The 12,671-nt window shown below is 42.6% G+C and overlaps 1 protein-coding gene across 1 annotated transcript in view; it reads right to left on the bottom strand.

Moving 5' to 3' along the window:
- The window catches only part of LOC135547664 (aryl hydrocarbon receptor-like), an 86,152-nt gene that overhangs the window by 49,345 nt on the left and 24,136 nt on the right, over positions 1 to 12,671 (bottom strand). The window contains exon 2 of the mRNA XM_064976854.1: positions 8,936 to 9,123. Within this exon, the coding sequence (XP_064832926.1) occupies positions 8,936 to 9,123 (188 nt within the window). The remainder of the gene's footprint in view (positions 1 to 8,935; positions 9,124 to 12,671) is intronic.

Genomic DNA, 12,671 nt, shown 5'->3' with positions numbered 1-12,671 from the left:
TGAAACGTTAGCTTTCTTACATAGCACATATTGCACTTTTACATTCTTCTCCAACACTTTGTTTTTGCATTATTTAAACAAAATTGAACAGGTTTCATTATCTACTTGAGGCTAAATTGATTTTATTGATGTATTATATTAAGTTAAAATAAGTGTTCATTCAGTATTGTTGTAATTGTCATTATTACAAATACATATTATTATTATTATTATTTTTTTTTAATCGTGACGATTAATCGATATCGGCTTTTTTGGTCCTCCAATAATCGGTATCGGCGTTGAAAAATCATGATTGGTCGACCTCTAACCTGTATACTACAGTGCCTTGCGAAAGTAATCGGCCCCCTTGAACTTTGCGACCTTTTGCCACATTTCAGGCTTCAAACATAAAGATATAAAACTGTATTTTTTTGTGAAGAATCAACAACAAGTGGGACACAATCATGAAGTGGAACGACATTTATTGGATATTTCAAACCTTTTTAACAAATCAAAAACTGAAAAATGGGCGTGCAAAATTATTCAGCCCCTTTACTTTCAGTGCAGCAAACTCTCCAGAAGTTCAGTGAGGATCTCTGAATGATCCAATGTTGAACAAAATGACTAATGATGATAAATACAATCCACCTGTGTGTAATCAAGTCTCCGTATAAATGCACCTGCACTGTGATAGTCTCAGAGGTCCGTTAAAAGCGCAGAGAGCATCATGAAGAACAAGGAACACACCAGGCAGGTCTGAGATACTGTTGTGAAGAGGTTTAAAGCCGGATTTGGATACAAAAAGATTTCCCAAGCATTAAACATCCCAAGGAGCACTGTGCAAGCGATAATATTGAAATGGAAGGAGTGTTAGACCACTGCAAATCTACCAAGACCTGGCCGTCCCTCTAAACTTTCAGCTCATACAAGGAGAAGACTGATCAGAGATGCAGCCAAGAGGCCCATGATCACGCTGGATGAACTGCAGAGATCTACAGCTGAGGTGGGAGACTCTGTCCATAGGACAACAATCAGTCGTGTATTGCACAAATCTGGCCTTTATGGAAGAGTGGCAAGAAGAAAGCCATTTCTTAAAGATATCCATAAAAAGTGTTGTTTAAAGTTTGCCACAAGCCACCTGGGAGACACACCAAACATGTGGAAGAAGGTGCTCTGGTCAGATGAAACCAAAATTTAACTTTTTGGCAACAATGCAAAACGTTATGTTTGGCGTAAAAGCAACACAGCTCATCAACCTGAACACATCATACCCACTGTCAAACATGGTGGTGGCAGCATCATGGTTTGGGTCTGCTTTTCTTCAGCAGGGATAGGGAAGATGGTTAAAATTGATGGGAAGATGGATGGAGCCAAATACAGGACCATTCTGGAAGAAAACCTGATGGAGTCTGCAAAAGACCTGAGACTGGGACGGAGATTTGTCTTCCAACAAGACAATGATCCAAAACATAAAGCAAAATCTACAATGGAATGGTTCAAAAATAAACATATCCAGGTGTTAGAATGGCCAAGTCAAAGTCCAGACCTGAATCCAAAAGAACTGAAAACTGCTGTTCACAAATGCTCTCCATCCAACCTCACTGAGCTCGAGCTGTTTTGCAAGGAGGAATGGGAAAACATTTCAGTCTCTCGATGTGCAGAACTGATAGAGACATACCCCAAGCGACCTACAGCTGCAATCGCAGCAAAAGGTGGCACTACAAAGTATTAACTTAAGGGGGCTGAATAATTTTGCACGCCCAATTTTTCAGTTTTTGATTTGTTAAAAAAAATTGAAATATCCAATAAATGTCATTCGACTTCATGATTGTGTCCCACTTGTTGTTGATTCTTCACAAAAAAATACATTTTTATATCTTTATGTTTGAAGCCTGAAATGTGGCAAAAGGTCGCAAAGTTCAAGGGGGCCTAATACTTTCGCAAGGCACTGTACATGTATGCCTCACTATTGTGCTCCTGGGATGCTAAGATAAATATATTATATGATGTTGTATTATATAATGGTGCCATGTGTAATGTTTGCACCAGAAAACATACAATGAAAACTCATGATTCTTTTTGCTACTGTTCTAAGTGCATACTCTTCTGTGATCGCTGACCCCTTTGAGATATCCAACTACACTACATAACACAATACAATACTACGGTCTCTGGGAATTCAACCCGTCCGACGGAAACATAAGACAATGAACGACATCACAATGAACGACATCACAATGAACGACATCACAATGAACGATATCACAATGAACGATATCAAAGCTCTTTGGTTACTTCACAGTAGGGACCATAAGACAGTAGGGACCATCTGATATTGCCAAGTGTATAAATTACCTTGCGTCCATTGTTCTCTCATATCAAATTAAGAATGAAAATCAATGCAACCGAGACCCTTTGAGCTCTGATTAAAAGTTGACCAGCCTGGTCGTTAAAACATGATGTCATGCAAGGCTAAATTGGCATGGACACTATGCTCTTTAAACTTGTTGACCAGCTGGGGCTGAGACAGGTGTGCTTCGTTTCAGGTGCAGCTTGTCCATAACCTGTGGATGCCATAGGGGGGTCAAAGTGTTCGGGGTAACATTGGCATGTGCTGTATGCCCGTAAACATGCCACTCATAGCAGCATGGGAATGCCGTTTCATCGCTGCAGTGTCACCATCTGTCTGTTCCTCCAGCACATGATAATAACGGGGAAGTCGCCTCACAGTGTCAGGAGAAAAAAAACCTGGGACGGAACGGGTCCAGTGCCCTTGAAGCTGCACAAATGTGTGTTGACATTGGATGTGTGTGTGTGTGTGTGTGTGTGTGTGTGTGTGTGTGTGTGTTGTAAAAGATCCTCCCCGTGGTCGAAGGCACACAGTGCCAGTAGGAGTGTGTAGGGAGTTGTGGGTCACACAGTGCCAGTAGGAGTGTGTAGGGAGTTGTGGGTCACACAGTGCCAGTAGGAGTGTGTAGGGAGTTGTGGGTCACACAGTGCCAGTAGGAGTGTGTAGGGAGTTGTGGGTCACACAGTGCCAGTAGGAGTGTGTAGGGAGTTGTGGGTCACACAGTGCCAGTAGGAGTGTGTAGGGAGTTGTGGGTCACACAGTGCCAGTAGGAGTGTGTAGGGAGTTGTGGGTCACACAGTGCCAGTAGGAGTGTGTAGGGAGTTGTGGGTCACAGTGCCAGTAGGAGTGTGTAGGGAGTTGTGGGTCACACAGTGCCAGTAGGAGTGTGTAGGGAGTTGTGGGTCACACAGTGCCAGTAGGAGTGTGTAGGGAGTTGTGGGTCACACAGTGCCAGTAGGAGTGTGTAGGGAGTTGTGGGTCACACAGTGCCAGTAGGAGTGTGTAGGGAGGCGTGGGTCTTTCATCCAGTCACATTACTCTTTAGGGAGCAGAGTGTGCAGGAGGAACCCACACAAACACGTCTATCTTGGCATAATTCTGATTTGACAAAGAAATATCAGCTAGCTATCATTAGATAGGCTAGCCAGCTGCAGCTAGCTATTATGCTAGCTAGCTGCTGTCAGCTTGGTAAACACAAGGTCAGCGCCGGCTTAACTTTCTGTTAGCTTCTTATTCTCTACTTTAGCCCACATATAACCGAATTAGCTATTGTTTGGTGTGATGGAATGGCAAAGACACACCCCAAAATACCACCCACATGAAACCACTCCCCAAAGACAACTCTTGTTTGCCCTCAGTCATGGCCGTGAGCATCTTTTAAATTAGCACTGATGAAAAAAAGATGGCCAAATCAGGAAGTGCAGTTCTACTTTTAAAAAAGTGAAAAAGAAATGACAGAGGAACAACACACCTCAGAGACAGACAGATAGATAGAGACAGATAAAGAAAAAGAGAGCGAGAAAGAGATAGGGCATAATCTCCCTCACAGACATATTTATCATTCTCCTATTTATCCACCTCAACAGACCAGAATCATACTTCATTCCTTCATAGCTCATCTGTGAAATTAGACATGACTAGCCATGTATGAATCACCAAGTCACACACTTACCCTATGCAAAGTTGAGATAAGAACTTGTCTCTGAGAATGAGCCTGTTGGCGTGACTGTCTCTTGTGTGGGAGCGAAAGGGGTGAGAGGGCACTAAGATGTATGGGCAGGAGTTAACTATCTTTAGGAATGTAATCTCCTCTGGTTGAAGATGAGCTGCACTCGTTCAACACTAGCGACGCCTACCCATTCTTAACATCAGCAAAGCCTTGTGCTGTACACAGCCCAGGCAAATTTCTGAGCTAAATACAGTGTGGGAAGAGAGGGATAGTTCTAACACCTCGTAAACCATTGCCCAGCCCCCTTCAGCACCTCATGTTGGTGCCTATGGCAATAGAGGTTGAGTTACTGAGGATTCAATGAGAATGTGAATAAACAAGCCATTGGTTGTTTGTACAGATATAACTTCCCATATACACCATCGTCTAGAGTTGTGCAGGGTTGAGAGTGGAAAAGGACATGGAGACTGAGAGGATATGGTGGCGGTGCCAGAGGTGCCAAGATAACTGACTCAGCAAGTCATCTGCCAACACTCTGGCTTTGATGTCTGTTAACCCTTAATGGCTGACATGTTGAGGGTGTTGGAGTTGGTTTTTCAATGATGAGTCATCTTATGAGTCACTGGACATTGTTCTGTATAATTTAGAACCAAACATTTGGTTTATGTCAGTGTCTTGGTCCTAGTCACAGGATAAGTGTGTGTGTGTGTGTGTGTATGGGGGGGGGGAGCAACAACGACATGGAACATGGAAGGGTCACAAAAGGGTTCTTCAGCTGTCCCCATAGGAGGCCCCTTCTTGGTTCCAGGTAGAACCCTCTGTGGAAAGGAACCCAGAAGGGTTATACCTAGTACCAAAAATAGTTCTACAAAGGGTTCTCCTCTGGGGACAGAGGACTTTCTCCTATCGATTATCATCAACCACAACAACAGATGGTAAAAAGAGTTAAAGATTTGATGATGGGAAATTCATAGAAATGGTTAGATAGAAGGACCATTAAGACATGGTTAACCAAGCAAGACAGATGCTGATTGGAGTATTTTGCTATGAGTATTTTTTTAAACAATTATTTTGGTTCAGGAATCATGTTCTCCACAGCCCGTTTATTTAACTATTTTTGTTGCCATGTTCCCCATCACAGCCATGACGTATCAGAGAGATTCACTGATGTACAGTAATCCATTTAAATGATACAGTATAATAAAAATCATCCTATTTTGTGGTCTACTAACCAAGTGCATTACTAGAGACAAGTTTGTTGTGGTCTGATATGAAAGTAACAATGAACCCAGAGGCTCCAAACATTTGGGTGACTCAGGTTAGACAACCAACATCTTGATTTATCCCTTGTGTCATCTTAAGGGTCAAACAATAACCCACCACTATGTGTAACAGCAGAGAAACCCCCCGAAATAATATTTTTTCAACTTGAAATTTGATGACTTTTCCTAGAGGGTAAAAAGATTGTCTAACACGGAACCCAAACCGGCTGCAAGTGTGCGCCATCGTGAATACATTTATTTTGTCCCCCCCCACACCAAATGAGATCACGACACGCAGGTTAAAATATCAAAACAAACTCTGAACCAATTACATTAATTTGGGCACTGGTCAAAAAAGCATTAAACCTTTATGGCAATTTAGCTAGCTAGCTTGCTGTTGCTAGTTAATTTGTCCTGGGATATAAACATTGTTATTTTACCTGAAATGCACAAGGTCCTCTACTCCAACAATTAATCCACACATAAAACAGTCAACCGAATCATCTCTCGTCCTTCTAGGCCTTTTCTTCTCATGACTTAATATGGCGATTGGCAACTTTGATAAATTAGGTGCATTACCGCCACTGACCTTGTTCGTCTTTCAGTCACCCACGTGGGTATAACCAATGAGGAGATGGGAGAGGCAGGACTTGCAGCAGAAATCTATCTATTTTAACCCTTGGCAATGCAGACGCTCGTTGGTGCGCGCGAGCAGTGTGGGTGCAATAATTTAATAATATAGATTTCTACATTTATTTTGCAAAGCTCGTGCACGCTACTTGAGTGGTGTAGTCAGTCTGTTAGGGTCATTTTTGACCAGGCAGTTATAAAATCATTCACACACCACAAAAACCACAAAGACACACACATGAGAAATTGAGATTGTGTGCGCTACTGATTGAAATCAGACAAAACTAATGTGCAGCATCTCCCCTCTACGACCCCACACGACTCAAGTTCACAGACAAAATAAACAAAATGTCAGACAAAATAAATATTTATTGAAAGCATTGTTACTAATGGGGAATGCAGTCAGAGACTATAAAGGTGCTGCAGATGACAGTCCCCCCAGTTCTCTCTTTGCTGAAGCAACGAGTGCACGTTTCAGTGCCCAACAGGTTGTAGATCTGATTTATTCAGATGTCCAGGAGGAAAAAAAGAGGACAATGATTTTGAAGAGGAGGAGGTATCTAATATAATAATAATAATATCTGAAGAAGAAGATGGGGAAGAATACAACCCAGAGCACGATGCATCATCTTCAGATGAAGAAGAAATAACCCAAGCTGAAAGAGACATTTTTGAAAAAGAACAGCATAATAACATGGTCCTTGTCACCATATGACAACCAAGGCAGGATGGCAGCACAAAATGTCATAAGGATGACCCCAGGGCCCACAAGACATGCATTTGCCCATGCCCAGGACATCGACTCAACATTTTACATGTTCATCACACCAGCCATCAAAACAATCATCCTAGAGATGACAAATTTGGAGGGTTTAAATAAATATTTAATAAATGTGAGTCAAGACCTGCAAGATGTGTGAGAGACAAACTGGTGGCCATAAGAGAGATCTGGGAGAAGTGGGTGGAGCGTCTGCCATACCTCTACAACCCTGGGCCTGAAGTAATGGATGAGCAACTGGTTCCATTCAGAGGTAAGTTTTTATTTTCATATCTGTAATGTAAGTGATTTATGTGATTGTTTTTTGTGACACGGATACTCCCTTTCTGGGAGTATATGCCCAGCAAGCCAGCGAAGTATGGCATCAAGATATGGGTGGCCTGTAACGCACAATCCAGCTACGCTTGGAAGATGCAAGTCCACACAGGGAAGCCGACCAGCGGAGGCCCGGAGAAGAACCAGGGGATGTGGGTTGTGCTTGATGTGACAGATGGACTGAGGGGCACAATGTCACATATGACAATTTCTTCACCTCTCATGAAGAGGAAGATCACCATGGTTGGCACAGTAAGAAAGAACAAGCCTGAGCTCCAACATGCACTCTTCTCAACAAGGGGGAGAGAGGCCTTTACAGCTGGGAAAGGCACTTTTAAAAAAGGGAGCGCCTTGCCCGCACAGCAGCCTCTGCAGCGCTTGTGAAAGCTATTCAGGGAGCTGAATCTTGTCCTGATCCACCTGAGGCTGCAGCTGGGGCAGGCAAGAGGAGGAGATGCCAATTCTGTCCCCCAAAGAAGGACTGTAAAACAAACACTATGTGCTGCACATGAGGAATATATCTGCAAAGTTCATGCACACACACACTTGTATACTGTCCTACATGTGCTAAATAGAGTTGATTGATTTATGTTCAGCATGTTTTTGTTTTGTATCTATTATCTTATTTTATTCTTATTTATTGTTGTTGTTAAAACACCTTGTGGGTGGGGGCAATGGTTCAAAAAATGTGAGAAGACTAGTATTTTGTAGTTGAATTCCTCATTGTACAGTATATAAGAATATATCACAATATAAAAATGCATTCAAAACAACTTTTTTCACATTTCTGGTACTTTCTTAGGCTATACAAGTGCTATCTCTTGCCTAAAAATGTATGTTTATACCTATGCAGTGCCTTGAGCAATAATAATAATAATAACAATAATAAAGTAATAGGAAAGAAAACAATTATGACAGGTGTGTTGTAATAAAAACGAGTGGTGTCCACTGATTTAAATGCAGTCTTTCTGCACTGTGAAGAGGAAAAACCCAGATATTTACAAAGTTTGTGATGAATGACAGGTTGTTTCTTCATGCAAAATAGATTTGGGGTTTAAAATTCAAAGAAGCTGCTTTATTTTAGGGTTTTAGTGAAGGCGGTCATTTTTTACCCTTAGGACTTGGGGAGTATGCAAAATGCTAAGACTACACAAGGGTTACTAATGTCTGCGCTCTGTTGCTGTCCTGCTGCCCACCCACTTGTCATTGTTGTCATGTTTACATGTCCTGGGTCAGCTGATGCTCTGCTAAATACTGTAATCTACTACACAACATTTCCTCAAGAGGCTTTAGTTTCTTACTGCATCTGTCTATTCTCTTTGGGTTATTTTGACACTGACAGGACATACTGTACACAACACCATTTATTCACCAAGTTCTCTCCTTAACTGCTTTGTAATCCGTAGACTGCACTGATCTTTGATGCGAATATAAGTTGTTAATTGTCTGGTTGATTAACTTCTCTAGGGTAGGGGGCAGCATTGGGAATTTTGGATGAAAAGCGTGCCCAAATTAAACTGCCTGCTACTCAGCCATAAAAGCTATAATATGCATATATAGTGGATTTGGATAGAAAACAGTCTGAAGTTTCTAAAACTGACACAGAGGTTGCATTAAGGAGACAGTTGTATCTTTTAGCAATGTTTATTATGAGTATTTCTGTAAATTGATGTGGTTTTTCTGTGACTTGGCTCTGACCTAACATAATTGTTTGGTTTGCTTTCGCCGTTAAGCCTTTTTGAAATCGGACACTGTGGCTGGATTTACAACACGTGTATCTTTAAAATGGTGTAAAATACATGCATTAATACATGCATTAATTATGGGATTTCAGTTGTTTTGAATTTGGCGCCCTATAGTTTCACTGGCTGTTGACGAGGTGGGACGCTACCATCCCACGTACCCTAGAGAGGTTCATTTGGTACATGACAGGTACTTGATATGAAACTCACCTTTGAAGAAGCTCTTCACCTTCAGGTAGCCGACGCTGATGCGGAGCACAGAGAGTTTGTCCAGGCGAGAGCGCACATCCTCAGGGAATGGTAGGAGGCCTGTCAGCCTGTCCAGCTCCCCATTCAACCGATCCCGGTGGCGTTTGGATGGGTTCGACTTGACCACATCTGGAGCAGGAGATTTCTTGCTGAGGGGAAAGGAGACAAGATCATTATGGTTAGTTAGACAATAGGTACTTATTGTGCTGATTCTAAATGACTACAGTGGTCTCTGTAGAAGGAAATCTGATTGTGATCATTATTGTTGAGAGATGATGTACCTTGTTGTAAAATGAATGTGTATACCAGCATTACAGGTAAACAATCTTTGGATGACAACACTTTACTGGATGACAAGCTGCATACTGGACCCTATTCATATTCTACTTGAGGCTAAATTGATTTTATTTATGTATTATATTAAGTTAAAATAAGTGTTCATTCAGTATTGTTGTAATTGTCATTATTACAAATAAACGTAAAAAAAATCGGCCGATTAATCGGTATCTACTTTTTTGGTCCTCAAATAAATCGGTATGGGTATCAGCGTTGAAAAATCATAATCGGTCGACCTCTATCCTAGACCTTAATGCTGCTTCTGATACCATCAATCACCACATTCTTTTGGATAGATTGGAAACCCAAATTGGTCTACACGGACAAGTTCTGGCCTGGTTTAGATCTTCTGTCGGAAAGATATCAGTTTTTCTCTGTGAAAGGTTTGTCCTCTGACAAATCAACTGTAAATGTCGGTGTTCCTCAGGGTTCCGTTTTCGGACCACTATTGTTTTCACTATATATTTTACCTATTGCGGATGTCATTAGAAAACATAATGTTAACTTTCACTGCTATGCGGATGACACACAGCTGTACATTTCGATGAAACATGGTGAAGCTCCAAAATTGCCCTCGCTAGAAGCCTGTGATTCAGACATAAGGAAGTGGATAGCTGCAAACTTTTTACTTTTAAACTGGGTCAAAACAGAGATGCTTGTTCTAGGTCCCAGGAAACAAAGAGATCTTCTGTTGAATCTAACAATTAATCTTGATGGTTGTACAGTCGTCTCAAATAAAACTGTGAAGGACCTCGGCGTTACTCTCTGGAGACCTTTTTTGACGAACATATCAGGACTGTTTCAAGGACAGCTTTTTTCCATCTACGTAACATTGCAAAAATCAGAAACTTTCTGTCCAAAAATGATGCAGAACAATTCATCCATGCTTTTGTTATTTCTAGGTTAGACTACTGCTCTACTTTCCGGCTACCCGGATAAAACACTAAATAAACTTCAGTTAGTACCAAATAAGGCTGCTAGAATCCTGACTAGAACAACAAAAAAAGTATCATACTACTCCAGTGCTAGCCTCCCTACACTGGCTTCCTATTAAGGCAAGGGCTGATTTCAAGGTTTTACTGCTACCGACAAAGCCTTACATGGGCTTGCTCCTACCCATCTTTCCGATTTGGTCCTGCCGTACAAACCTACACAAACGCTACGGTCACAAGACGCAGGACTCCTAATTGTCCCTAGAATTTCTAAGCAAACAGCTGGAGGCAGGGCTTTCTCCTATAGAGCTCCATTTTTATGGAATGGTCTGCCTACCCATGTGAGAGATGCAGAATCAGTCTCAACCTTTAAGTCTTTACTGAAGACTCCTCTCTTCAGTGGGTCATGTGATTGAGTGTAGTCTGGCCCAGGAGTGTGAAGGTGAACAGAAAGGCTCTTGCTGTCTCTGCCTGGCCGGTTCCCCTCTCTCCACTGGGATTCTCTGCCTCTAATCCTATTACAGGGGCTGAGTCACTGGCTTACTGGTGCTCTTCCATGCCGTCCCTAGGAGGGGTACTTCACTTGAGTGGGTTGAGTCACTGACGTGTTCTTCCTGTCTGGGTTGGCGCTCCCCCTTGGGTTGTCCCGTGGTGGAGATCTTTGTGGGCTATACTCGGCCTTGTCTCAGGATCGTAAGTTGGTGGTTGAAGATATCCCTCCAGTGGTGTGGGGGCTGTGCTTTGGCAAAGTAGGTGGGGTTATATCCTGCCTGTTTGGCCCTGTCCGGGGGTATAATCGGATGGGGCCACTGTGTCTCCTGACCCCTCCTGTCTCAGCCTCCAGTATTTATGCTTCACTAGTTTATGTGTTGGGGGCTAGGGTCAGTCTGTTATATCTGGATTACTTCTCCTGTTCTATCCAGTGTCCTGTGTAAATTTAAGTTCTCTCTCTCTCTCTCTCTCTCTCTCTCTCTCTCTCTCTCTCTCTCTCTCTCTCTCTCTCTCTCTCTCTCTCTCTCTCTCTCTCTCTCTCTCTCTCTCTCTCTCTCTCTCTCTCTCTCTCTCTCTCTCTCTCTCTCTCTCTCTCTCTCTCTCTCTCTCTCTCTCTCTCTCTCTCTCTCTCTCTCTCTCTCTCTCTCTCTCCCTCTCTCTCTCTCTCTCTCTCTCTCTCTCTCCTCTCTCTCTCTCTCTCTCTCTCTCTCTCTCTCTCTCTCCCTCCCTCCCTCCTCCCTCCCTCCCTCCCTGCTGTTTTCAACTCACTAGAGACAGCTGGAGCGGTAGAGATACTCTTAATGATCGGCTATGAAAATCCAACTGACATTTACTCCTGAGGTGCTGACTTGTTACACCCTCGACAGCTACTGTGATTATTATTTGACCATGCTGGTCATTTATGAACATTTGAACATCTTGGCCATGTTCTGTTATAATCTCCACCCGGCACAGCCAGAAGAGGACTGGCCACCTCTCATAGCCTGGTTCCTCTCTAGGTTTGTTCCTAGGTTTTGGCCTTTCTAGGAAGTTTTTCCTAGCCACCGTGCTTCTACACCTGCATTGCTTGCTGTTTGGGGTTTTAGGCTGGGTTTCTGTACAGCACTTTGAGATATCAGCTGATGTAAGAAGGGCTATATAAATACATTTGATTCGATGACAACACAACAGCAACAAAGACTGGACACATCATAACTTTAGACAGCTTAGCCACAATATGGGTCTGTGACCTAATGCTATTATAGCTCAATTTCATAAGCTTGTAATGCTTGTAACGCCTGGCAAGAGTGACATCCACTGAAATAAAAAGCCTGAATCATGTAACAATGGAAGAATTTCCTAACACTGAAAGAAGCAAAGGGGAACAGGAAGTTTTTAAAACCGACAGACTCCAGTCACCCAAGTCATAGACTGTTCTTTCTGCGACCCCACGGCAAGCGGTACCGGAGCGCCAAGTCTAGGTTCAAAAGACTCCTTAACAGCTTCTACCCCCAAGCCTGAAGACTGCTGAACAATTAACCAAATGGCCACCTGGAATATTTACATTGACCCCCCCACTCTCAATTTTGCATTGTTGGTTAAGGGCTTGTAAGTAAGCATTTCACGGTTGAATTTGGCACATGTGACTAATAAAATTTGATTTGAACCCAGGCTGAATCACTTCAGTCACCCTGGCTAGCAGGCCCTGCATGAGCATGGCTTCCTCTGAGTTGGGTTTATGACACACGCTAATAAAAACATGAATAGTTTCGAAACCCAGTGAGCAATAGTGGTGCACCGCTTACAGTACTGAAACTCCAGCTTGAACGCAGGAAAGACGAGGCGACTCGTAAACATGACTAATAAACACAGTGAAGCACACTGTTTACTAGGTGAATCATTATACACTGCTCAAAAAAATAAAGGGAACACTTAAACAACACAATGTAACTCCAAGT

The sequence above is a fragment of the Oncorhynchus masou genome, chromosome 10 (assembly GCF_036934945.1).
Source record: "Oncorhynchus masou masou isolate Uvic2021 chromosome 10, UVic_Omas_1.1, whole genome shotgun sequence".
NCBI lineage: Eukaryota > Metazoa > Chordata > Actinopteri > Salmoniformes > Salmonidae > Oncorhynchus > Oncorhynchus masou.
This window is presented reverse-complemented; position numbering and strand designations above follow the sequence as displayed.